Source organism: Nomascus leucogenys, chromosome 22a (assembly GCF_006542625.1).
Source record: "Nomascus leucogenys isolate Asia chromosome 22a, Asia_NLE_v1, whole genome shotgun sequence".
Classification (NCBI taxonomy): Eukaryota; Metazoa; Chordata; class Mammalia; order Primates; family Hylobatidae; genus Nomascus; species Nomascus leucogenys.
In genome coordinates, this window is record NC_044402.1 from 17,257,112 (window position 1) to 17,282,635 (window position 25,524).

At 38.2% G+C, this 25,524-nt stretch overlaps 1 protein-coding gene and 1 long non-coding RNA gene across 2 annotated transcripts in view; one reads left to right on the forward strand and one right to left on the reverse strand.

Moving 5' to 3' along the window:
- PTPN21 (protein tyrosine phosphatase non-receptor type 21) overlaps nucleotides 1-25,524 on the forward strand; it is an 88,843-nt gene that overhangs the window by 16,074 nt on the left and 47,245 nt on the right. The window contains exon 3 of the mRNA XM_030802431.1: nucleotides 21,327-21,496. Coding sequence (XP_030658291.1) covers nucleotides 21,327-21,496 — 170 coding nt within the window. The remainder of the gene's footprint in view (nucleotides 1-21,326; nucleotides 21,497-25,524) is intronic.
- Nucleotides 23,087-25,103, reverse strand: LOC115832322. Its single transcript, XR_004027733.1, has 2 exons — nucleotides 24,609-25,103; nucleotides 23,087-23,600 (listed from the first exon to the last, which is right to left on the reverse strand). It is a non-coding gene; the product is annotated as an uncharacterized LOC115832322 (long non-coding RNA).

Genomic DNA, 25,524 nt, shown 5'->3' on the forward strand with positions numbered 1-25,524 from the left:
TCCAAAGCAATATCTGCTTGCACTACCGTTAGATGAATTTGATGGGCTTCTAGATTCAGATTCTTCATCCAAGCAAGGAGAAAGGTAGAGGCAATGAGTCCATTGAAGTGCTGGCTGCCTTTCGTGATGAGCCCAGGCTGTGATTGAAGAATAAAAAGTTCTGGTTTATCTTTGGTTATGTGGGTCATAAACTAAACAACCTTTTATATGGTAGCACATAGAGCACATTAGCTTTTGCTTGTATTGAAACTTTGTGCAGTAACATCTCAATTATCCCCGTCATTCTTGTTGGTAATATATATCTATATACACACATACAGTCATGTGCTGCATATGACATTTTGGTCAATGACAGACTGCTTATAAGACAGTGATCCCATAAGATTATAATACTGCATTTTTACTGTACCTTTCCTATGTTTACATAAGTGTAGATACACAAATACCATTGTGTTTCAGTTGCCTACAATATTCACTACAGTAACGTGCTGTACAGGTTTGTAGCCTAGCATCAATAGGCTGTATCACATGCCCTAAATGTGTAGGAGGCTATACCATCTAGGTTTGTGTAAGTATACTCCATGATGTTCACACAATGAAATAGCCTAATGATGCATTCCCACATCATTAAGGGACACGTGCCTGTACTAAAATTTCCCCTTTAATCCTAGTTTACTCTTTAAAAACATGTTGATATTGTCTTAATCTTATAATTCAAGATCTTTCTCCATAGCACTTATCAGTATCTGGCATAATATATATTTTGCTTATTTGTCTGTTTTTCCCTACTGGAATTAAGTTATGTGAGGGCAGGAATTTTGTTCTGTTGTTCAATGCTCTATTCCTAGTTCCAAGAACAGTGATTGACATGTAGTAGGTATTCAATCAATATTCATTGAATGAATAGCTGAATCTTTCTAAACATTAGTCCAGTTAAAAATAGAGTATATTTATTTGTGTTTCAGAGGCATCGTATTCATAGCATCCGATTGTCCAGGATAGTAAATAGAAAAGAGATAAGCAGTTCATCCATGTGGACAGTGATCTCAGTTTGTGCCTCCTACTGTCTTTCAATCCCTGAAATTGGCTTATCGCTTGACTCTTCCTGAAAGTTAAATGCTACAGCAACAACAAAAATCTAGCCACACGAGGAGTTCAGTTACTTGGACTTCAGTATAATTTCAGAATAATTTAGAAGGCCAAGATGTACTCATGATTATTTTCTTGAGTCTTCATTTAGTTGTAATAGAGTATAATGATATTGCATATTACCACTTTGGCTGTAAAATATATATTATTTGATCAAGTATAGAAGAAAACTGATTAGAATTAAACAGAAAAGGAAAAAATGCTGCCTGCTTTGAGGCAATGTGACCGCCACTATCTGTCAGAAGGAAGAAGTACTATACTTTATTATTTATGGCAGACTCTGTAAAGGTAAGCTCCAGGCTTGAATTAGGTTAATACTTGTTAACTACCCTTGTTAGATGATCTCTTCCTGGGATAGACTTTATCTAGTGCTATCTTCTCTCATCTCTTTCCTGATGAAAAGTCTTCTGACTTTTGCCTAGTCTAAGAAAGGCATCAGGATAAAATTATATTTGCAATTTTAGATGGGATTAACTTTTATCAACCCAATGCATCAGTGGCTTTAAAAGCCCTTCAGCTAATTTGTGTGTCCCTCTGCTCTACTTTAAAAATAGTACAACCAAAAAGACTCTTAAAATAATTAGACGAGAAATGACTTAGGGATTAGGAAAGGGTTTACATTCTGACAGGATTTGGACCTGCTTATAATAGCTGATGTCTCCTTAGAGGACTGTGATTTGGGTGCTGCACATTTTTTCCCCAGCTCAAATTTGTAAACTCTCTTTTGCTTTGAACAAAAAACTCGGTTATCAAATCACTTTGTTCTCAGTCAACATCAATTCATGTAAAGTAAGTCAACCATATTGTGCTGAAAAGAAGCCAAGTTTGTTTTAACTTTTATTTTTACTGTAGTTTACAAAGCAGGCACAGTTATCTGTACAATTTTAGAAGAGTAGCTATGAAAAAATTTTAAACAACTATGAAGAAATCATTGAATAACTTTTTGAACACTATCCTGATATGTTTGTTCATAACAAAATAGGAAAGGAAGGGAGAATGTAAACACACCTGACAATGAAAGTTTCACAAAATTCTCTACAGTGACCATTGAGAATTAATCTAGGGGATGCTAGAAGATTCAGTGATTTAACAACTTCTGCTGGAATGAGTTTCCCACAGGTCAAGTCAATTTGCTTTGATCACCAGTGAGAGTGGATGCAGCTGTGGAGAAAGAGAAGCCACGTGGAGGTAAAGTTTATTATCAGGAAAAGCACTGGGAAGTTATATAACAAAGTGTGGCAGAAGACATGAACTGAATGCCAATAACTAAAGGCTAGTCTGCTAGAAAACTTCTGTTACAATTAAACGAACTCCATTAACAGGACATGCATAGTCCAGAAGATTTGGACTCAAGGAAGAGAGGATGTGTGCTTCTGGAAAGATATCCTAGACCAAGGCAGTAGTTGAAATTTCAGGCACATGGGGCCTGTCTATAGCAAAGTTTTTGCCTTTCTTTTAGTAAAAGTCCTGGTATATTCAGACTTTAAAGGAAGAAATTAGTTTGACTGTTATTTGAATAGTGATATTTTCAAGGAAGAAGCATGCTTGATTCAAGTTTTGTTCTATTTGCTATCATACCTGAAGAGATCCTATCTGCTAAATATATGTACCATGACAAAGATAAGAGTGCTTTTCAGCATTATCAGTACAATCAGAACTTATAAAGTTCTTCACTACAATTTTGAGGAAGGAAGGGTACATGTTATTTTCCCTATTAAGAAACAGACTCAGTGAGGAAGTGAGATACTCCAGAGCTGGCGAGTGGTAAAGCCAGGACTCAAAGGCTGAGCCTTTTGCCTGCAAATCTAGTGCTCTTTGTACCACACCATGCTAGTGGCAACTATTGGAATCTCAGGCATCGTCACCCAGAGGAAATACAGCCATGTGTCACTTAAGGACAGGGAAATGTTCTAAGAAATTTGTTAGGCAATTTCACTGTTGTGTGAACATCACAGGGAGTGCTTAAACCTACGTGGTATAGCCTACTGCACACCTGCTATATGCTGTGGCCTAGTCCTGGTAGTCTATAAACCTGTCCAACATGTTACTGTACTGAATACTGTAGGTAATTATAACAATGGTGAGTATTTGTGTACTTAAACATATCTAAGCTTAGAAAAGGTGCAGTAAAAATGTGATGTAAAAGATTAAAAAGATACACCTGTATAGGGTACTTACCGTGAATGGAGCTTACAGAACTGAAAGTTGCTGTGGGTGAGTCAGTGAGTGAATATGAAGGCCTAGGAAGTTGCACTGTAGAAGTAGGACACTATTGTAGCCTCTAGAAACACTGTACAGCTAGGCTACATTAAATATATCACAATTTTTTAATAATTTTTTTTTTTTTAAAGACAGAGTCTCACTCTGTTGTTGCCCAGGTTGGAGTGCAGTGATGCAATCATGGCTCACTGCAGCCTCGACTTCCAGGCTCAAGCATTCTCCCGAGTAGCCTCAGCCTCCCAAGTAGCTGGAATTATAGGCGTGCACCACCACGCCTGGCTAATTTTTGTATTTTTAGTAGAGATGGGGTTTCAACATGTTGGCCAGGCTTGTCTTGAACTCCTGACCTCAGGTGATCCTCCCACCTCGGCCTCCTAAAGTGCTGGGATTACAGGCATGAGCCACCACACCTGGCCTTCGATAATAAATTAACCTTAGCTTACTATAACGTTTTTGCTTTACAAACTTTTAAATTTTTTAAACTTTTGACTCTTGTAATAACATAGTTTAAAACACAGACACATTGTACAAAAATATTTATATCCTTACCCTATAAGCTTTTTTTCTATTTTAAAGTGTTGTTTTGTTTTTTACTTTTTAAACTTTTTTTTTTTTCTTTTGAGACAGTCTTACTTTGTTGCCCAGGCTGGGGTACAGTTGTGTGATCTTGGCTCACTGCAACCTCCACATCCTGGGTTCAAGCCATTGTTGTGCTTCAGCCTCCCAAGTAGCTGGGATTACAGGTGTGCACCACCAAGCGCCCCCCACTTTTTTCTTTTTTTTAATTTTTAGCAGAGGTGGGTTTTTGCCATGTTGGCCAGGCTGATCTTGAACTCTCCTTGCCACAAGTGATACACTCACCTTGGCCTCCCAAAATGCTGAGATTACAGGTGTAAGCCACCGTGCCCGGCCACTTTTTAAACTTCTGTATTAAAAACTAAGACACACATATTAGCCTAGCCCTAAACGGGGTCAGGATCATCAATATCACTTTCTTTCACCTCCACATCTTGTCCTCCAGGACAGTTTTCAGGGGTGGTAACATGCATGGCTCTGTCATCCCCTATGATAACAATGCCTTCTTCTGGAAACCTCCTGAGGCTGATTTCCGGTTCACTGTTTTTTTTTTTTTTTTTGAAAGAGGGTCTCATTCTGTCACCCAGGCTGGGGTGCAGTGGCTCAATCACAGCTCACTGCATCCTCGAACTTCTGGGCTCAAGCAATCCTCCTGCCTCAGCCTCCTAGTTGGGTCTACACCACCACACCTGGCTGATTTTTGTATTTTTTGTTGTGATGGGGTCTCACTATGTTGCCCAGGCTGTTCTTGAACTCCTTGGCTCAAGTGATCCTCCGACCTCAGTCTCCCAAAGTGCTGGGATTACAGGTGGGAGCTACTGCACTTGGCCTACAGTTAACTTTTTTATAAATAGGCGTACACTCTAAATAAAAAGTATAATAAATGCATAAATCAGTAATATAGTCATTTATTATCATCCAGTGTTATGTACTGTACATAGTTGTATGTGCTGTGCTTTTGTACAATTGGTAGCACAATAAGTTTGTTTATATCAGCATCACTACAGACATGTGAGTAATGCATTGCACTGCAACTTAACAACTACAACATCACTATATGATAGGAATTTTTCAGCTCTGTTACAGTCTTAGGGGACCACCATGACATTTGTGTGATGACTAAAACATTGTTATGCAGCATATGACTGTAATTAGCTTCTATGCTACTAGTTAAACCTTTCAAAAAACAAATAACAGCAGGTACCAAAACAGCAGAAATGGAAGCAGCCTTCATGTTTGGCTTTGGAAAATATGCTTGCACTTGTAAGTGAAGTAATGAAACCACAATTAAATTGGCTAGAGTACTGAAAAGCTTTATATAAAATAAGTTATTTTCCAATTATCTTTGGGAAATGAAGCGCTTCATAACTAACTTTGCCTGATAAACAAGGCTGACTCCTTTGTCCAGACTATTTGGAGTGCTAAGTTTTGGAAACAATTTATAAACTTCTATCTGTCTTAAATAAAGGATATTAACTCTGCTTTTAGGAACAGTGATTGTTGTTGAATACATGACTAATTAATGTTTGGAGTTATTTGTTTCTTTAGTAAATAACTCCAGACTCCCATACATTTGTAATTCTTTGTAAATTCTATTTAAGGGGTTTTTGTTTGTATGTATGTGTTCTCTTTTGCTAAAAAGAATAATTGCCCATCACTTCCCTCTACTGCCAACTTGCTATTATTAAATAAGCCCTTTTCCTTTAATTTGTCATCTTTTAATCTGCTTTGGATTGGATTACCAAATCGCTAAACTCATTTAAAGTATGTATAAAATAAGAAAAAAAAACCATAAAAGAGGTAGGAGAAATTTCTTCTTTGTCAAGGGCATATACTTTATAACATTGACTTTAACATGTATTTTTGATTGCTCAAACACATTTTTCCCTATCCTCTGTTCTTCAATTATGTTCACATGAGGTTGCCAGTTAACTGTCAAACGACACAAAATCTTGACGTAAGTATAGATATTAGAAAATAGAAATTGTAATGAACTCATAGTTAGGCTCGTCTATTTCTGGCTCATTTTTTTTCTTAGACTTAATGAACTGAATTTGTTGTATTTAAACATTTTAAAATAGAGCTGAAAATATCTGTACTTGTTATGTCCTTTCCTGGTTTTGGTATTAGAGTAATGCTGGCTTCATAGAATGATTTAGGGAGGATTCCCTCTTTCTCTATCTTTTGGAATAGTGTCAGTAGGATTGGTACCAATTTTTCTTTGAATGTGTGATAGAATTTAGCTGTGAATCCATCTGGTCCTGGACTTGTTTTTTGTTGGCAGTTTTTTTTTTATTACCGTTTCAGCCTCAATACTTGTTATTGGTCTGTCCAGAGTTTCTGTTTCTTCCTGGTTTAATCTAGGAGAGTTGTCTATTTCCAGGATTTTATCCATCTCCCTTAGGTTTTCTAGTTTATGCACGCAAAGGCGTTCATAGTAGATTTGAATGATCTTTTGTATTTCTGTGGTATTGGTTGTAATATCTCCCAGTTCATTTCTAATTGAGCTTATTTAGATATTCTCTTTTCTTGGTTAATCTCACTAATGGTCAATCAATTTTGTTTATCTTTTCAAAGAACCAGCTTTTTGTTTGTTTTTGTTTTGTTTCAGTTTCATTTGGTTCTGCTCTGATCTTTGTTATTTCTTTTCTTCTGCTGGGTTTGGGTTTGGTTGGTTCTTGTTTCTCTAGTTCCTTGAGGTGTGAGCATAGATTGTCTGTGTGCTCTTTCAGACTTTTGATATAGGCATTTAATGCTATGAGTTAATATATATTTAATGCTCTTAGAACTGCTTTTGCTGTATCACAGAGGTTTTTTGTTTGTTTGTTTGTTTTTTTGAGATGGAGTCTCACTCTGTTGTCCAGGCTGGAGTGCAGTGGCGCAATCTCAGCTTACCACAACCCCCACCTCCCTGGTTCAAGCAATTCTCCTGCCTCAGCCTCCCAAGTAGCTGGGACTACAGGCATGCACCAACATGCCTGGCTAATTTTTGTAATTTTAGTAGAGATGGGGTTTTACTATGTTGGCTAGGCTGGTCTTGAACTCCTGATCTCGTGATCCGCCTGCCTCAGCCTCCCAAAATGTAGGGATTACAGGCGTGAGCCACTGTGCCCGGCCATATCCTGGAGGTTTTATAGGTTGTGTCACTATTATCGTTCAGTTCAAAGAATTTTTTAATTTCCATCTTTATTTTGTTGTTGATTCAAAATTATTCAGGAGCATATTATTTAATTTCCATTTGTTTGTATAGTTTTGAGGGTTACTTTTGGAGTTAATTTCCAGTTTTATTCTATTGTGGTCTGAGAGAATACTTGATGTAATTTTGGTTTTTTAAAAATTTGTTGAGCCTTGTTTTGTGGCCTATCATATGGTCTATCTTGGAGAATGTTCCATGTTTTGATGAAAATAATGTATATTCTGCAGCTGTTGGGTAGAATGTTCTGTAAATATCTGTTAAGTCCATTTGTTCTAGGGTATAGTTTAAGTCCATTGTTTCTTTGTTGACTTTCTGTTTTGATGACCTGTCTACTGCTGTCGGTGGAGTATTGAAGTCACCCACTATTACTGTGTTGCCATCGATCTCATTTTTTTGGTCTAGTGGTAATTGTTTTGTAAATTTGGGAGCTCCAGTGTTAGGTGCATATATATCTAGGATGGTGATATTTTCGTGTTGGACTAGACCATTTATCATTCCATGATGTCCCTCTTTGTCTTTTTTAAGTGTCATTGCTTTAAAGCCCGATTTGCCCAATATAAGAATAGCTACTCCTGCTTGCTTTTGGTTTCCGTTTACATGGAATATCTTTTTCCACTCCTTTACCTTACGTTTATATGAGTTCTTATGTGTTAGATGAGTTTCTTGAATACAGCAGATACTTGGTTGGTGGATTTTTATCCATTCTGCCATTCTATATCTTTTAAGGGGAGCATTTAGGACCATTTACATTCAAGGTTAATACTGAGATGTGAGGTACTGCTCTATTCATCGTGCTAGTTGTTGCCTGAATAATTTGTTTTTTCCCCCATTGTGTTACTGTTTTATAGGCCCTGTGAGATTTATACTTTAAGGAGGTTCTATTTTGGTGTATTTGAGGTTTTGTTTCAAGATTAAGAGCTCCTTTCAGCATTTTTTGTAGTGCTAGCTTGGTAGTGGCAAATTGTTTCAGCATTTGTTTGTCTGAAAAAGACTTTATCTCTCATTTATGAAGCATGGTTTTGCTGGATACAAAATTCTTGGCTGATAATTGTTTTGTTTAAGGAGGCTAATATAGGACCCCAATCCCTTCTGGCTTGTAGAGTTTCTGCTGAGAAATCTGCTGTTAATCTGATAGGTTTTCCTTTATAGGTTACCTGGTGCTTTTGCCTCACAGCTCTTAAGATTCTTCTTTTTTCTTTTTTCTTGAGATGGCGTCTCACTCTGTCGCCCAGACTGAAGTGCATGGTGTGATTTTGGCTCATTGCAACCTCCACCTCCTGGGTTCAAGCAATTCTCTGACCTCAGCCTTCCGAGTAGCTGAGATTACAGGTTCCTGCCACCATGCCCAGCTGATTTTTATATTTTTAGTAGAGATGGGGCTTCACCATATTGGCCAGGCTGGTCTCAAACTCCTGGCCTCAAGTGATCTGCCTACCTTGGCCTCCTAAAGTGCTGGGATTACAGGAGTGAGCCACTGCACCTGACCTTTAAGATTCTTTCCTCTGTCTTGACTTTAGATAATCTGATGACCGTGTGCCTAGGTGATGACCTTTTTGTGATGTATTTCCTGGGTGTTCTTTGAGCTTCTTGTATTTGGATGTCTAAATCTTTAGCAAGACTAGGGAAGTTTTTCTTGATTATTCCCTCAAATAAGTTTCCCCAACTTTTAGATTTCTCTTCTTCCTCAGGAATACCAATTATTCTTATGTTTGGTCATTTAACATAATCTAAAATTTCTTGGAGGCTTTGTTCCAAAAAAAGCTATAGACCAGTATCCCTGATGAATGTAGATGCAAAAATTCTCAACAAAATACTAGCTGTTTGAATCTAACACCATATCAAAAAGATAATACACCATGATCAAGTGGGTTTCATACCAGGGATGTAGGGTTGGTTTAATATCTGCAAGTCAATAAATGTGATAGACCACAAAAACAAGATTAAAAACAATATGATCATCTCAATAGATGCAGAAAAGGCATTTAACAAAATCCAGCATTCCTTTATGATTAAAACCCTCAGTAAAATTGGCATAGAAGGGATATACGTTAAGGTAATAAAAGCCATCTATGACAAACCCACAGGTAACATTATACTGAACAGGGAAAAGTTGAAAGCATTCCCTCTGAAAACTAGAACAAGACAAGGATGTCAACTTTCACCACTTCTCTTCAACGTAGTACTAGAAGTCCTATCCAGAGCAATCAGACAAGAGAAAGAAAGAAAGGGAATCCAAATCGGTAAAGAGGAAGTCAAACTGTCGCTATTCACCGATGACATGAACGTATACCTAGAAAACCTCTAAGACTCATCCAAAAAGCTCCTAGATCGATAAATGAATTCAGTAAATGTTTTAGTCTGTTTTCACGCTGCTGATAGTCATAGCCAAGACTGGGCAACTTACAAAAGAAAAGTTTAATGGACTTACAGTTCCACATGGTTGGGAAGGCCTCACAATCATGGTGGAAGATGAAAGGCACGTCTCACATGGTGGCAGACAAGAGAAGAGAGTTTGTGGGCCGGGCGTGGTGGCTCACGCTTGTAATCCCAGCACTTTGGGAGGCCGAGGCGGGCGGATCATGAGGTCAGGAGATCGAGACCACGGTGAAACCCCGTCTCTACTAAAAATACAAAAAATTAGTCGGGCGTGATGGCGGGCGCCTGTAGTTCCAGCTACTCGGAGAGGCTGAGGCAGGAGACCGGCGTGAACTCGGGAGGCGGAGCTTGCAGTGAGCCGAGATCGCACCACTGCACTCCAGCCTGGGCCACAGAGCGAGACCCTGTCTCAAAACAAAAAAAAGAGTTTGTGTAGGGAAACTGCCATTTTTAAAACCATCAGATCTCATGAGACATTCACTATCACCAGAAAGAGCTGCCCCCATGATTCAGTTGCCTCCCACCACGTCCCTCCCACAACATGTGGGAATTCAAGATGAGATTTGGGTGAGGACACAGCCAAACCATATCAGTAAAGTTTTAGGATACAAAATTCATGTACACAAATCAGTAGCACTGCTATACACCAACAGTGATGAAGCCGAGAATGAAATCAAGAACTCAACTTCTTTTATAACCACTGGAAGAATAAATAAAATACTTAGGAATATACCCAGCCAAGGAGGTGAAAGATCTCTACAAGGAAAACTACAAAACACTGCTGAAAGAAATCATAGATAACAGAAACAAATAGAAACACATCCCATGCTCAGGGATGAGTAGAATCAGTATTGTGAAAATGACCATATTGCCAAAAGCCATATATAAATTCAATGCAATTCCCATCAAAATACCATCATCTTTCTTCACAGAACTAGAAAAAAAAATCCTAAAATTTGTGTGGAACCGAAAAAAACCCCCATAGCCAAAGCAAGACTAAGTAGAAAGAACAAATCTGGAGGCATCACATTACCTGACTTCCAACTGGACTACAAGCCTGTAGTTACCAAAACAGCATGGTACTGGTATAAAAACATAGGTCAATGGAACAGAAGAGAGAACCCACAAATAAAGCCAAATACTCACAGCCAACTGATCTTTAGCAAAGGAAACAAAAACATAAAGTGGAGAAAGGACACCCTATTCAGCAAATGGTGCTGGGGTAATTGACAAGCCACATGTAGAATAATGAAACTGGATCCTCGTCTCTCACCTTATACAAAAATCAACTCAAGTGGGATCAAAGACTTATACCTAAGACCTGAAACTATTAAAATTCTAAATGATAACATCAGAAAAATCCTTCTAGACATTGGCCTAGCCACAGAGTTTGTGACCAAAAACCCAAAAACAAAGATAAATAGATGAGATTTAAAAAGGCTTCTGCACAGCAAAAGAAGTAATCAGTAGAGTAAACAGACAACCCACAGAGTGGGAGAAAATACTTGCAAACTATGCATCTGACAAAGGACCAATATCCAGAATCCACAAGGAACTCAGACAAAGCAGTGAGAAAAGAACAAATAATCACATCAAAACATGGGCTAAAGACATGAGTAGACAATTCTCAAAAGAAGGTATACAAATGGCCAAGAAACGTATGGAAAACTGCTCAACATCACTAATTATGAGGAAAATGCAAATCAAACCACAATGCTATACCACCTTATTCCTGCAATAATGGCCATAATAAAAAAAATCAAAGAATAATAGATGTTGGTGTAAATGTGGTGAGAAGGGAACACTTTTACACTGCTGGTGGGAATGTAAACTAGTACAACCACTATGGAAAACAATGTGGAGCTTCCTTAAAGAACTAAAAGTAGAACTACCATTTGATCCAGCAATCCCACTACTGGGTATCTACTAGGGGGAAAAGAAGTCACTGTATGAAAAAGACATTTGCACACCCATGTTTGTAGTAGCACAATTCTCAATTGCACAAATATGGAACCAGCCTAAATGTCCATCAACCAACTAGTGGATAAGGAAAATGTGGCACACACAAACACACACACACCATGGAATCCTACTCAGGAATGAAATAATGGCATTTGCAGTAACCTAGATGGAGTTGGAGACCATTATTCTAAGTGAATAACTCAGGAATGGAAAATCAAACATCGTATGTTCTCATTTATAAGTGGGAGCTAAGCTATGGGGATGCAAAGGCATGAGAATGATGTAATGGACTTTGGGGTTTCCAGGGGAAGGATGGGAATGGGGTGAGTGATAAAAGACTACAGATTGGGTATAGTGTACACTACTTACGTGATGGGTGCACCAAAATCTTAGAAATCACCACTAAAGAATTTATGCATGTAACCAAACACCACCTGTTCCCCAAAAATTATTGTAATAAAAATAAAATTATTTACTTTATTATGAATATTTCTGATCTTTAAAAACTTTTTTTACTGAGATGAAATTCACATAATGTACAACTAACCTTTTTTTTTTATTTTTTGAGATCGTCTCGCTCTATTGCCCAGGCTGAAGTGCAGTGGTGTGATCTTGGCTCACTGCAACCTCTGCCTCCCGGGTTCAAGCGATTCTCCTGCCTCAGCCTCCCGAGTAGCTGGGATTACAGGTGCACACCACCATGCCCAGCTAATTTTTTTGTATTTTTAGTAGAAATGGGGTTTCACCATGTTGGTCAGGCTGGTCTTGAACTCCTGACCTCATGATCCGCCTGTTAGCCTCCCAAAGTGCTGGGATTACAGATGTAAGCCACTGCGCCTGGCCACAACTAACCATTTTAAAGTAAACAACTCATTGGCATTTAGTACGTTTACAATACTATCTATTTCTAAAACATTTTCATCACCCCCAAAGGAAATTCTGTATCCCGTAGGCAGTCATTCTCTATTTTTCCCTGCCCCTAACAACCACCAATTTACTTTCTGTCTGTCTCTGTGGATTGATTGATTTATTTATTTATTTATTTATTTATTTATTTATTTGAGACGGAGTCTTGCTCTGTCGCCCAGGCTGGAGTGCAGTGGCACGATCTCGGCTCACTGCAAGCTCCGCCTCCCGGGTTCACGCCATTCTCCTGCCTCAGCCTCCCGCGTAGCTGGGACTACAGGCGCCCGCCATCACGCCCGGCTAATTTTTTGTATTTTTTAGTAGAGACGGGGTTTCACCATGTTAGCCAGGATGGTCTTGATCTCCTGACCTTGTGATCCACCCGCCTCGGCCTCCCAAAGTGCTGGGATTACAGGCTTGAGCCACCGCGCCCAGCCTGTCTCTGTGGATTTATATATTCTAGTCTTGAACTCCTGGCCTCAAGCAGTTCTCCCACCTTGGCCTTCCAGTGCCTTGGGATTACAGGTATGAGCCACCACACCTCTGGGATTTATTCGGATATTTCATATAAACAGAATTATACAATATTTGACCTTTTGTCTTCTGGCTGCTTTTGCTTAGCATAATATTTTTGAATGTCATCCACATTGTAGCATGAACCAGTACATCATTTTGTTTTATGGCTGAATATTCATTGTATGTATACACCACAAACTTGTTTATCCATTCATCTGTTGATGGACATTTGGCTTGTTTCCACCTTTTGGTTATTGCAGATAGTCCTGCTGTGCATATGCATATACATGTGTTTCTTGAGCACCTGTTTTTCAGTTCTTTTGGGTATGTACCTAGAAGTGGAATTGCTGGATCATATGGTGATTCTATATTTAGTGTTTTGAGGATCCACCAAACTTTTCCACAGCAGCTGAATCATTTTCTGCTTCTACTAGCAATGTATAAGGGTTCCAATTTCTCCTCACCAATGTTTACTTCCTATTTTTTAAATTATAGCCATCCTAGTTGGTGTGAAGTGGTATCTCATTTTGGTTCTGAGTTGGATTTCCCTAATGACTAATAATGTTGAGCATCTTTTCATGTGATTGTTAGCCATTCATAACTTTTTTCAAAAAGTTTCTAAGTCCTTTGCCCATTTTAATATTAGGTTGTTTCTTTTTGTATGTAAGAGTCATTTTATACATTTCAAATAGTAGACCTTTATCAGATACATAATTTGCAAATATTTTCTCCTTTTCTTCTGTAGGTTGTTTTTTTACTTTCTTCATTTATTATTATTATTTTTTGAGACAGGGTCTTGCTCTGTTGCCCAGGTTGAAGTGCAGTGGCACAATCATGGCTCACTGCAGCCTTGATCTGTTGGGCTTAAAGTGATCCTTCCACCTCAGCCACTTGAATAGCTAGGACTACAGGTGTGTGCCACTGTACTCAGCTAATTTTATTTTTTGTAGAGGCAATGTTTCACTGTGTTGTCCAGGATTGTCTCAAACTTCTGAGCTCAAGCAATCCTCCTGCCTCAGCCTCCCAAAATGTTAGGTTTACAGCTGTGAGTGGCCATGCCTAGCCTGATATGGTTTTTTTGCATGAAAGTTCTAAATTGTGTGTGTGTGTGTGTGTGTGTGTGTGTGTGTGTTTGAGAGGGTCTTGCTCTGTCACCCAGGCTGGAATGCAGTGGTACAATTATAGCTCACTGAAGCCTTGGTCTCCTGGGCCCAAGTGAGCCTCCCACTTTAGCCTCTTGAGTAGCTGGGACTACAGGTGTGTGCCACCACACCCAGCTAACTTTAAAATTTTTTGTAAAGACGGTCTTGCTTTGTTGCCCAGGCTGGTCTTGAGCTCTTGGCCTCAAGTTTCTCCCACTTTGGCCTCCTAAAATGCTAGGATTACAGGCATCAGCCACTGTGCCTGGCAAGTTTTGTAATTTTGAAATAAGTTTATCTATTTTTTTCTTTGTTGCTCATGTTTTTGGTGTTATATTCAAGCATTTATTCCCAAATTCAAGATCACAGAGATTTACCCTAATGTTTTCTTCTTAACTATTTTACGGGTCGCTTCTTATATTTACTTAATTTTTATATATGGTATGGGGTAGGGATCCAACTTCATTCTTTCGTATGTGGATCTTCAGTTGCCCCAGCACCATTTGCTGAAGAGAGTATTCTTTTCCCCACTAACTGGTCTTGGCACCCTTATTTAAGATCAGTTGACTGTAGATGCATAGGTTCATTTCTAGACTCTCTGTTCTATTTGTCTATATGTCTTTCCTTGTGCCAGTACCACACTGTTTGGATTACTATACTCTTGTAATAAGTTTTGAAACAAGGAAGTGTGAGTCCTCCAATTTTGTTATTCTTTTTCAGTATCATTTTGGCTATTTGGAGCCCCTTGCAGGCCCATGTGAATTTGAGGATTCGGTTTTCATCTCTATGAAAAAGCATGTTGGGATTGTGATAGGTATTGCATTTGAATTTGAAGATTACTTTGGGTAGTACTGCACCTTAACAATATTAAGTATTTCAGTCTGTGAACATGGGATATCTTTCAATTTTTTAGATTTTCCTTAATTTCTTTTAGCACTGTTTAGTTGTGTTCAGTATATGCCTTTTCACCTTCTTGGTCAAATGTATTCCTACATATTTTGTTCTTTTGGATATTACTATAAATGGAATTGTTTTCTTTTTTTGACATGTACATTGCTGGTATATAGCAGCTGATTTTTGCATGTTGATCTTGTACCCTGCAAACTTGACTGAACGTGTTACCTTGAGTAGGGGTGTGTGTGTGTGTGTGTGTGTGTCATGGTTGGAGGGTGGATTTGGAGGATTTTCTATGTCTAGGATTATGTCATCTGTGCATAGAGGTAGTTTTACTACTTCTTTCCAGTTTAAATGTCTTTTATTTTTCTTGCCTAATTGCTCTGGTTAGAACCTTCAGTACAATGTCAAATGGCAGTGGTGAACATGGGCATCGTTGTCTTGTTACTGATCTTAGGGGGAAAGCTTTCAGTCTTTCTCCATGGAGTATGATATTGTCTATGGGTTTTCCTAAATGCTCATTGTCATGTTAAGAAGCTCTTCTCTATTCTTCTATTCCTAGTTTTATAGGTGTTTTTTTATCATTAAGGATGTTGGATTTTGTCAAATGCTTTTTCTGCATCAGTTGAGATGATCATGTGTGTTTTTTTTCTTTTGTCTTAGTAATATGGTATAATGATTTTGGGGGGTATTGTTTTACCACCCTTGCAGTCCTGGGATGAATAACACTTAGTCGTGGTGTATAATCCTTTTAGTGTGCTGTTAGACTCAGTTTTTTATATTTGCTTAGGATTTTTGCATCTCTATTTATAAGGGATGTCAGTCTATAGTTTTCTTGTGGTTATCTTTTGTCTGGCTTTGGTATTGGGGTAATGCTGGCCTATAGATTGAGTTAGAAAGTATTCTCTCCTTTTCCTTGATTTTCGTGCTCACTCCCCACCTTGTTTGTTTTTTGAATGGATTTTAAATTATTTTGGAAAGTTAATTATTCAGATTCTTAAGGTTGTTATTCAAGATGAGCCAAAAAAAAAAAAAAAAATGGTCTTACCCAGGAAATATCTTTACCTGATGAGAATTTAATCACAATACTTTGTTGTTCAAGTTCCACCTACCTATTTTAGAAACAGATGATATTATAGTCATAAAATCTCATGGAATCAGATGTTGTAACTTGATTATGTATGTGTAGAAATTCTAAGAGAGCATTCAATCCCAGGATTATAATGTTACGATAATTTAGTTACCCATATGTATATAAACATTTCTAGCAGCAATTTTAGAAATATAATACCTGCTTGGAGGTATTTAACAAGATATAAATTTGATTTTTGGCTAGCTTTCACTACTTCTTAAGATAGAACTTGAACATTGGGGCAGGTCCCAAAGCAAATACTTTAACTACAATAGTTATGCAGGAGAAAGTCATGTAAACAATCTATTCTTGACAAGCTACAAAGTCAATATTCAAATGTCCCAAATCTTAGACTCCTTTATTTAAAAGAGCTAACCAACAAAGAATTTACTAAGCCCACCATTCTTTTTTTTTTTTTTTTTTTTTGAGACAATCTTGCTCTGTCGCCCAGGCTGGAGTGCAGTGGTACAGTGGCATGCTCTCGGCTCACTTCCGCCTCCTGGGTTCAAGCAATTCTCTTGTCTCAGCCTCCTAAGTAGCCGGGATTACAGGCACCCTCCACCATACCTGGCTAATTTTTTGTATTTTTAGTAGAGATGGAGTTTCACCATGTTGGCCAGGCCAGTCTCGAACTCCTGACCTCAAGTGATCTGCTGGCCTCAGCCTCCCAAAGTGCTGGGATTACAGGCACAATCCACCATGCCTGGCCTAAGCCCAGCATTCTTTTCAGCTGTTTGTACCTTTAGATAAAGTTCTTGCTACTCTCTTCTATGGTCTATAATTTCTGAAAAACTAATTATGATGCAATTTCAACAAATGTATTTGTTCAGTTCTATTTGATTTTCTAATTTATGTTGCATGAGTAATAGATGCACTGATAAAGTTAGCATATTTTAACAGTTTTCTTTTCAGAATGTGCTTTTTAACAGAATGCTAGCAGATTGTTCAGCTGTTATTTTTTTTAAATTATATTACAGTCCATTCACAAAAGGTACAACCACAAATTATACAATAAACCAGAAATTTTATAATTCTGTTTTTGTATTTGGAACAGTCTACAGTCCAACTGTATTTAAAGGGAAAGTTAATGTGTTCAAAGGGTATTTTTAAGACCTTTCCATTTTGGTTAAAAATGATGACATACAGCCAGGCGCGGTGGCTCACGCCTGTAATCCCAGCACTTTGGGAGGCTGATGCGGGCAGATCATGAAGTCAGGAGTTCGAGACCATCTTGGCCAACATGGTGAAACCCTGTCTCTACTAAAAAATGCCAAAAAAAAAAAAAAAAAAAGAAAGCTGGGTGTGGTGGCGGGTGCCTGTAATCCTAGCTACTTGGGAGGCTGAGGCAGGAGAATCACTTGAAACTGGAAGGCAGAGGTTGCAGTGAGCTGAGATCGCACCATTGCACTCTAGCCTGGGCAACAAGAGTGAAACTCCGTCTCAAAAAAAAAAAAAAAAAAAATGACGTACCGTTAACTACCAAAACAGTTTTAGATCCTAAAAGATTCCTAATCTGGGATTATAGACCAAATGTGGTACATTCAGTCCAAAACTTGTGTTCTAAGATGGAACAGAAAACAAACATAGTAACAGAAATGTATTTTGTTGTAATCAAATACATGTAGGTAATTTTAAAAGTCTTCTGAGGAGAGGAGTCAATAATTGATTTTGTTGGTGGTGGAGAGAATGGGTGAAACTAAATAATATTTTTTAAAATATAGTGGTTTTCAGGCTGGCACAGTGGCACATTCCTGTAATCCCAGCACTTTGGGAAGCTGAGACAGGAAGATCACTTGAAGCCAGGATTTTAAGATCAGCCTGGGCAACATAGTGAGACCCTCTCTTGACCAAAAAAAAAAAAAATTAGCCTGGTGTGGTGGCATGCACCTGTTGTCTAGCTACTTAGGAGGTTGGGGCGGAAGGATCACTTGAGCCTGGGAGTTTGAAGTTGCAGTGAGCTGTGATCATGTCAGTACACTCCCGCCTGAGTGATAGAGTGAGACTGTCTCTCAAAAAATAAAATATAATGGTTTTCTAATAGGAAAATGTACTTATTGGATAAGGGTAGTTTTCCCTTATCCAATCCTCATGATAGGATTGTGAGGGAGATATTACTTTATTTTACACTTGAGAAAACCAAATTGGATTGAGAAAACCAAATTGGATTGATTGACTTTATTATTTCACTCCTGGTAAGTTAACTGTTGGAAATCAAACTCAGAACTTTGGACTTAAGCATCAAGCTCTTTCCATTAAACCAGATTTTTGTTTTCTATAAGTTGCAGTTTAAAAAAAGAAAAGAACAGTACTTGTTTTCTATAAATGTATGATACATATTCTATGCTTACAGATAATAAGCAATTCATTTTAAAATGTCATAACTTCAGAATATAATTAACAGTGGGACTTGGCCTTTCAGATATATTACAGTGTGCTTGGATTTTCGAAAATTTTATTTGCATGCAGCTTGTCAAGGATTTTTTTTTTTTAAGGCAGGGTCTCACTTTGTTACCCAGGCTGGAGTGCAGTGGTGCAGTCTTAGCTGACTGCAGCCTCTGTCTACCTCCTGGGTTCAAATGATCAGCCTGCCAAGTAGATGAGACTACAGGCGCACGCTACCACGTCTGGCTAATTTTTTTTTTTTTTTTGCAGAGACAGTGTTTCGCCATGTTGCCCAGATTGGTCTCAAACTCCTGGGCTCAAGAAATCTTCCCACTTCAGCCTCCTAAAATGCTGGCATTCCGGGTGTGTGCCACCACGCCCAGCCAAAGATAAGGTTTTATATAACTTTCTCTTGCATAACTTTGGAGGAGCAGTGTAGTGTAGTACAAAGTTATCAAACTTTAAAGGACACAAGAAATACCTAGGAGATTAACAGCTTTTTAGGGCCCAAGAAACGCTCTGGGTACTTCTGGTAGAGGTAGTCCAGGGACAATACTTGGGGGAAACACTGGCTTTGAGGTTTTACACAGATAAAAATACCTACTTCATAAATTAGTGATGGTGATTTAATCTATGGTATCTCTACAGTTCTTGGAATAGAACCTGTTACATAGGAAATCTTCAAAATATTCCATTCTTGTGTGGTGACTTGGGTGGCAACTAAGAAGCAAGAGAATATTCCTTCTTTACATTCAACAAAATTTATTGAATTCCAGCAGTATTCTAGGGATTTGTGGATATAGGGGAAAATGGGCACATTCTTCACTCTTGTTGAATTTATTTGATGAACTCATTTTAAAGGTATAGTTCTTACCTTGTTAAAAATAATAAAATGACTATTGAGTGCATGTTTGCATAATCTTTTCCCTTGCAAATTAAAGTTTTATTTTTTACTTGAATGAGGATTGCAGGTCAAAGAAATGCCCTTTTATTTCTTAGTTTTCTTGTTGCTTTAAATCTATACTATCCAATACAGTAGCCACTAGATACTTGCAGCTATTTAAGTCAATTAAAATTGTATAATATTAAAAATACAGCTCCTCGGTGGCACTACCACATTTCAAGTACTCAGTAGCCACATGTGGCTGGTGGCTGCTTTATTGGACAATGCAGATGTAGATCATTTCCATCATCACACTAAGTTCTGTTGGGACAGTGTTATTCTGGAGTGTACAACTACAAAGCAGTGATTTTCCAATTGTCTTAATCTGTAGATTGATTTTGAAGCAAGTATTAGCAGTGGCTTCAGGCTGTCATTTCAGCTCGTAAGTGCATTAATACCCTTTCAGGTTGAACAGGCCCAAGGCTAGTATTGATTTACCTTAACAGTTTTATTTCACAGCAAGTGAGATCTAAATGCTAAGACATCTGGGCATTTTCTTTAAACTTCTGAGTAATACACTAACGTTATTTTACTGCATTAGTCATAGCTTTTCTCATGCACTCTGTGTGTGTGTGTGTGTGTGTGTGTGTGTGTGTGTGTGTGTGTGTGTAGAGAGAGAGAATTCACCTTCACAGCATTATAATTGTTTTAAATGTGCATCTAATGAAATTTTGGGGACAAAGGGGTAAAGAAGAGTTGGAATTGCATCTGAATACTAGAACTGAATACTAGAATCCATGGTACTTGAAATAATTTCTTTTATAGAAACCAAAACTAAGAGTAGTGAAAAGTTGGTTTAACACTGTTTACTCAGCATTCTACTGGGTAGAACCCCAGTTATGATTATTTAAAAATATTAATTATGAGGCTGGGTACGGTGGCTCATGCCTGTAATCCTAGCACTTTGGGAGGCCAAGGTGGGCGGATCAACTGAGGTCAGGAGTTTGAGACCAGCCTGACCAACATGGTAAAACCCTGTCTCTGCTAAAAATACAAAAAATTAGCTGGGTGTGATGGTGCATGCTATAGTCTTGGCTATTCTGGAGGCTGAGGCAGGAGAATGACTTGAACCTGGGAGGCGGAGGTTGCAGTGAGCTGAGATTGCGCCACTGCACTGTAGCCTGGGCAACAGAGTGAGAATCTATCTCAAAAAAAAAAAAAAAAAATATATATATATATATAGACATACACACAGACACACACATATATATAGTATAAATATACATATACACATTTTAACAACATTAAAGTACACATATACACATTTTTGTTTAACAACAACAAAATACACATATACACCTTTTAACAACAACAAAAATACAGAAGAATGTATATGTATATATGTGTATATGTGTAAATATGTATATATGTATACACATATGTGTATACATATATACGTATATACATATATGTGTATATGTGTATATATACGTATATATACATATATGTGTGTGTATGTGTGTATGTATATATACGTATATATACACGTGTATATATACGTATATATGTATATATACGTATATGTATATACACGTGTATATATACGTATATATGATAAAGTTAGTGTTTTAGTAATTGAAAAGCCAAGGATAAATTCTTCTGTATTTTTGTTGTTGTTAAAATCTGCATATAAAATTGAGTAGCACCCACTACATTCCAATGTCTAGGTCGTGAATGTATTTTTTTTGTTCAGAGTTCAGTAAATGATAAGCAAGTGCAGTGGAGTTTTTGCCTCTGTTTTGTGAATATGAGTAGCTATTTACAGATAGGTCTTACCTCCTTTTTTTCCTTCAGTTTTTGCTGTTGTTCTTCTCTGAGAAGAAAGGCAATAAGAGACTGCTGTCATTTGGTCACAGGTCAGGGATTAGTGCAACTGAAGTCATTGAAATCCTTTGGCATGTTATTGCCTCCTTCAGTGACCTTCTGTCTTTCCAGGTCACTTACTTCAGCCTCTGGTACTACAACAAGCAAAATCAGCGCCGGTGGGTAGATTTGGAAAAACCTTTGAAGAAGCAGCTGGATAAATATGCATTGGAACCTACCATCTATTTTGGAGTGGTGTTTTATGTGCCTTCAGTTTCTCAGCTGCAGCAGGAGATTACCAGGTGAGAAATTACATGCCGTTTGTTTTTAGGAAATAGTCTAGTGAGATGTAAAAAGTGAAACTAAGGTTGAAGTCAGAAGATAAGTTTGAAACTTTGCCCTCTCGCCCCACATTTTTAGCCACAGTATTACAAAGAGATTCTCATATGTGGCATGTCAGAGTGTTTTACTACATGTTGGGTAACTTATGGGTTCACTAGGCACAAAGGAATAATTAAAGGGAAAAATGATGGATTTACCCTGTGAACTCTTCTTGTAGTGATGTTACCTTTAATGTTTTTGTTGTTTTGTTTCTGATCTTTTGTAACAAGGAAAGGAGAGAAGAGATTTTAGAAAATTAGTCACAAAATCTGTCTTCATTCCTCAAGGAAATGTGCTGAAAGGCTCCTAGAATTCTCTGCCTCTAGCTGTATTCTGTAGACAGGTTGGGGAGGGAGTACAGAGGAGAGGGAGGGAAGTGTTTAAGATCAGGAAATTTTGGCCAATAAGTGCACTGAATAGGGACAAAAGCAGAAAGGGAAGATGATATTAAGGAGCAGAATAGAGGAACTAAGTGTTCTTATTCTTTTTCCCCCTGAAGACAACGAAAAAAGGAATACAATTTGAGTTCCTGAGCCTGCCTTTCAAAGTTCTCTGAATCCCATCACTACCTTACCTTTTTGACCCTATTTAATGTTGCTTTTGAACGTTAAATATGTTCAAAAATGAAGTAGCTGTGCTACTTCAAGGGCCCGAAAAACATGCTGCATGCCCTTTCATCTTTGTGTCCTAGATCTTTCTCTCATATGTATTTACTGGAATCCTGTTTGCCTCCTGAGTTGTGGTTCAGAAGGTACCTCCTCCATGAAGCATCTATGACCCCAGGATAGAATGAGTTTTGGCTTACAACCTAGAATTTGATTCTACTTGTGTTAAGATGGTAATTGTCATACTCTGTTATTAGGATTGTGCGTGTATCTTTTTCCTAGGTTTTAAGCCCATGTTTTCTTTAGCTTTACTTAATGATATCTTACACAGTGCCTTGCAGATAGTAAGAACCTGGTACTGTCCCATGTTTGTGGAGTGCTGTTTGAGTCTGCCAGTTAATCATTAGGAGAGAATGGAAAGTCAAAGCAGTAGGGATCCAGTGGTAGGATAAACACAAACTGACTGTAAAAGTCTGAGATAGAAATATTGAAGAGAAAAGTGGAAGCCAGAAGGAAAAAGCCTGAACTGATCACTTTAACTCATTTAAACATTTACTGAAGATATGCTCTAAGAATTGTGTTGAATAGAGCGGGAGGTGAATATGCTTTAATCCCACCCTGGAGGAGCTGCTCACAGTCTGGTGGAATTGGCAGTTCATATAAATAGACAGTATCCTATGATAATAAATGCTTTAATTAAAGCTGTGGATTCCTAGGGGTGGGGCAAGGGGAACTTGAACGGGAAAGGTAGAGAGACTGACTTTTAAATTGACTTTAGAAATGTTCTAGAGGGAATAGTTTTTGCAAAGCAGGGGGAATAATCAAAATGATTACATGTCTTCAGGAAGTTTTAGGTATTACCTAGAAAGGAGGTTTTAAAAATAGGCATTAGCAATAAAGTCATGGTACAATGAGGAAGAGATTTTCAAATTTAATGGAATCATTAAATTTACATTTTACAAAGATCACCCATCATAGAAGGTAGATCAGAGATGGCAAGACTATAGGCAAGACACCAGTTTAGGAATACCTGTGCCATAATCTAGGCATAGGTTTACAATATAGAACTGAACAGAAAGGCATTAGCCGGATTGAGAGAGAATGGGCCTATTAGAGTCAATCAATAGGATTGCTCATTGATCAGGTATAGGAGCACCTGATAGAGAAGTTGTATCAGTAAGGATTAAGTATAGCTATATATAACAAAAACCCTAAATATCATTGGCTTCTGTGAGAGGAGTTCAGAAGTCAGCCTTGCAGAGCTTGTCTGACAGCTCCACAGAGTCTTCAAGGATGCTCGCTGTTTCTCTTAGTGCTCTAGCATCCTCAGCGCATCCTTCCCATGCACTAGGTTATCTCTTGGTCCAAGATATCCAGAGTTCTGACTATCACCATAGTCAGAAAGCAGATGAGTGGTTTCCTAGGAATGGGGTAGAAATTGGAGAGAAAGATTATGAGGGGTGCAAGGAAACTTTTGCAGTTGGTCAGTATGGACCTCATCTTGTAGTGATGGTTTCATGGATATATGCATGTGTCCAAATTGTACACTTGAAATTTGAACAGTTTGTGTGCCAATTATACCTCAAAAATGGTGTTCTAAAAAAACCCACTCAAAGATATTGGAAGAAAACAAAGGGGGAGGGCCAGGCGTGGTGGCTCACACCTGCAATCCCAGCACTTTGGGAGGCCGAGGGGGCCAGATCACCTGAGGTCAGGAGTTCGAGATCAGCCTGATCAATGTGGAGAAACCCCGTCTCTACTAAAAATACAAAATTAGCCAGGTGTGGTGGCGCATGCCTGTAATCCCAACTACTCAGGAGGCTGAGGCAGGAGAATTGCTTGAACTCGGAAGGCAGAGGTTGCAGTGAGCTGAGATGGCACCGCTGCCCTGCAGCCTGGGCAAAAAGAGTGAAACTCTGTCTCAAAAAAAAAAAAAAAAAAAAAAGGAAAGAAAACAAAGGGGGAGAACAACAATCTGAATAATACACCTTCAGAAAGTACAGACTTAACAGAAAAATATGACCACAAAGCAGCAGAAATCTGCCACCTGATACTATAAGATGAACTTAAAAAATTAAGAAAATAACAGATGATATGAAAGAACCATTTAAATCTGAATTAGAAAAGCTTGGGAATAATTTGTCTTTGTAACAGGTGAATATGAAAATAGCTGCAAAAACAATTAGAAATCTTGAAATGATGAAACTATAAAAGTATAGAAGACAAGATAAAAAATAGATGTAATAGGATTCCCTAAAGGAAAAAGCCAAAACATTCTTCTAACAGTATGATCTAAGGCAAAACATTGGCAAAGAACAAATTCCAAAAACTATATAACAAATTCTATATTCTAGCTATAACACATTCTAAAAACTTCCTTGAAAGGAAAATGACTTGAAGCTCTCTATTGAAAAGGCACACTGTGTACCTGGTATGGTCAGTCCAGAGCAATCAGTGCCAACACATTCTGCAAAGTCACTGGAAATTGGGCATCCAGACTAAAACTGTTATAAAATTAAGAAAATAAGATTTGTATCAAACTTCTGGAAAAACACTTCATGCCAACAGACAAAAAAGTAACATTTAACATCCTCAAGGAAAGGAAATATGAGGCAATGATTATATATCTAGCAAAAACAACCTGCAAATATATCTTAGCATGGGCTGCCATAACAAAATATTATAGACTGGGTAGCTGATGTATTTTCTCAGTTTGGAGATCTGAGCATGGTTGAGGTCTCATGAGGGTTCCCTTCCTGGCTTGCAGAACTTCTGGCTGGGTCCTCACATGGCAGAGTGAGCAAACACTTTGGTGCCTGGAGTTTTTACTTGCAAAAGAGGAAATTTTGTTTCAGTTGTCGATAATCATGCCTCAGATAAACCTCAGTGGCTGTGATACTGCCACTGCACAAAGCTTGGAAATTTTGACCATCATAAAGAATACAACTGGGCTGGGTACGGTGGCTCATGCCTGTAATCCCAGCACTTTGGGAGGCCGAGGCGGGTGGATCACTTGAGGTCAGGAGTTTGAGACCAGCCTAGCCAACATGGTGAAACCCCGTCTCTACTAAAAATACAAAAATTAGCCGAATGTGGTGGTGCACGCCTGTAATCCCAGCTACTCAGGAGGCTGAGGCAGGAGAATCGCTTGAACCGGGGAGGCGGAGGTTGCAGTGAGTTGAGATCATGCCACCGCACTCCAGCCTGGGCGATGGTGAGAGCCCATCTCAAACAAAACAAAACAAAAAAAAGAACACAACTACATGGATTAAAACATATCAAATATATCTTAAAATTCACGAATTCATAATACTTTAAAAAAAAAAACCTCATTTGTCACCTTT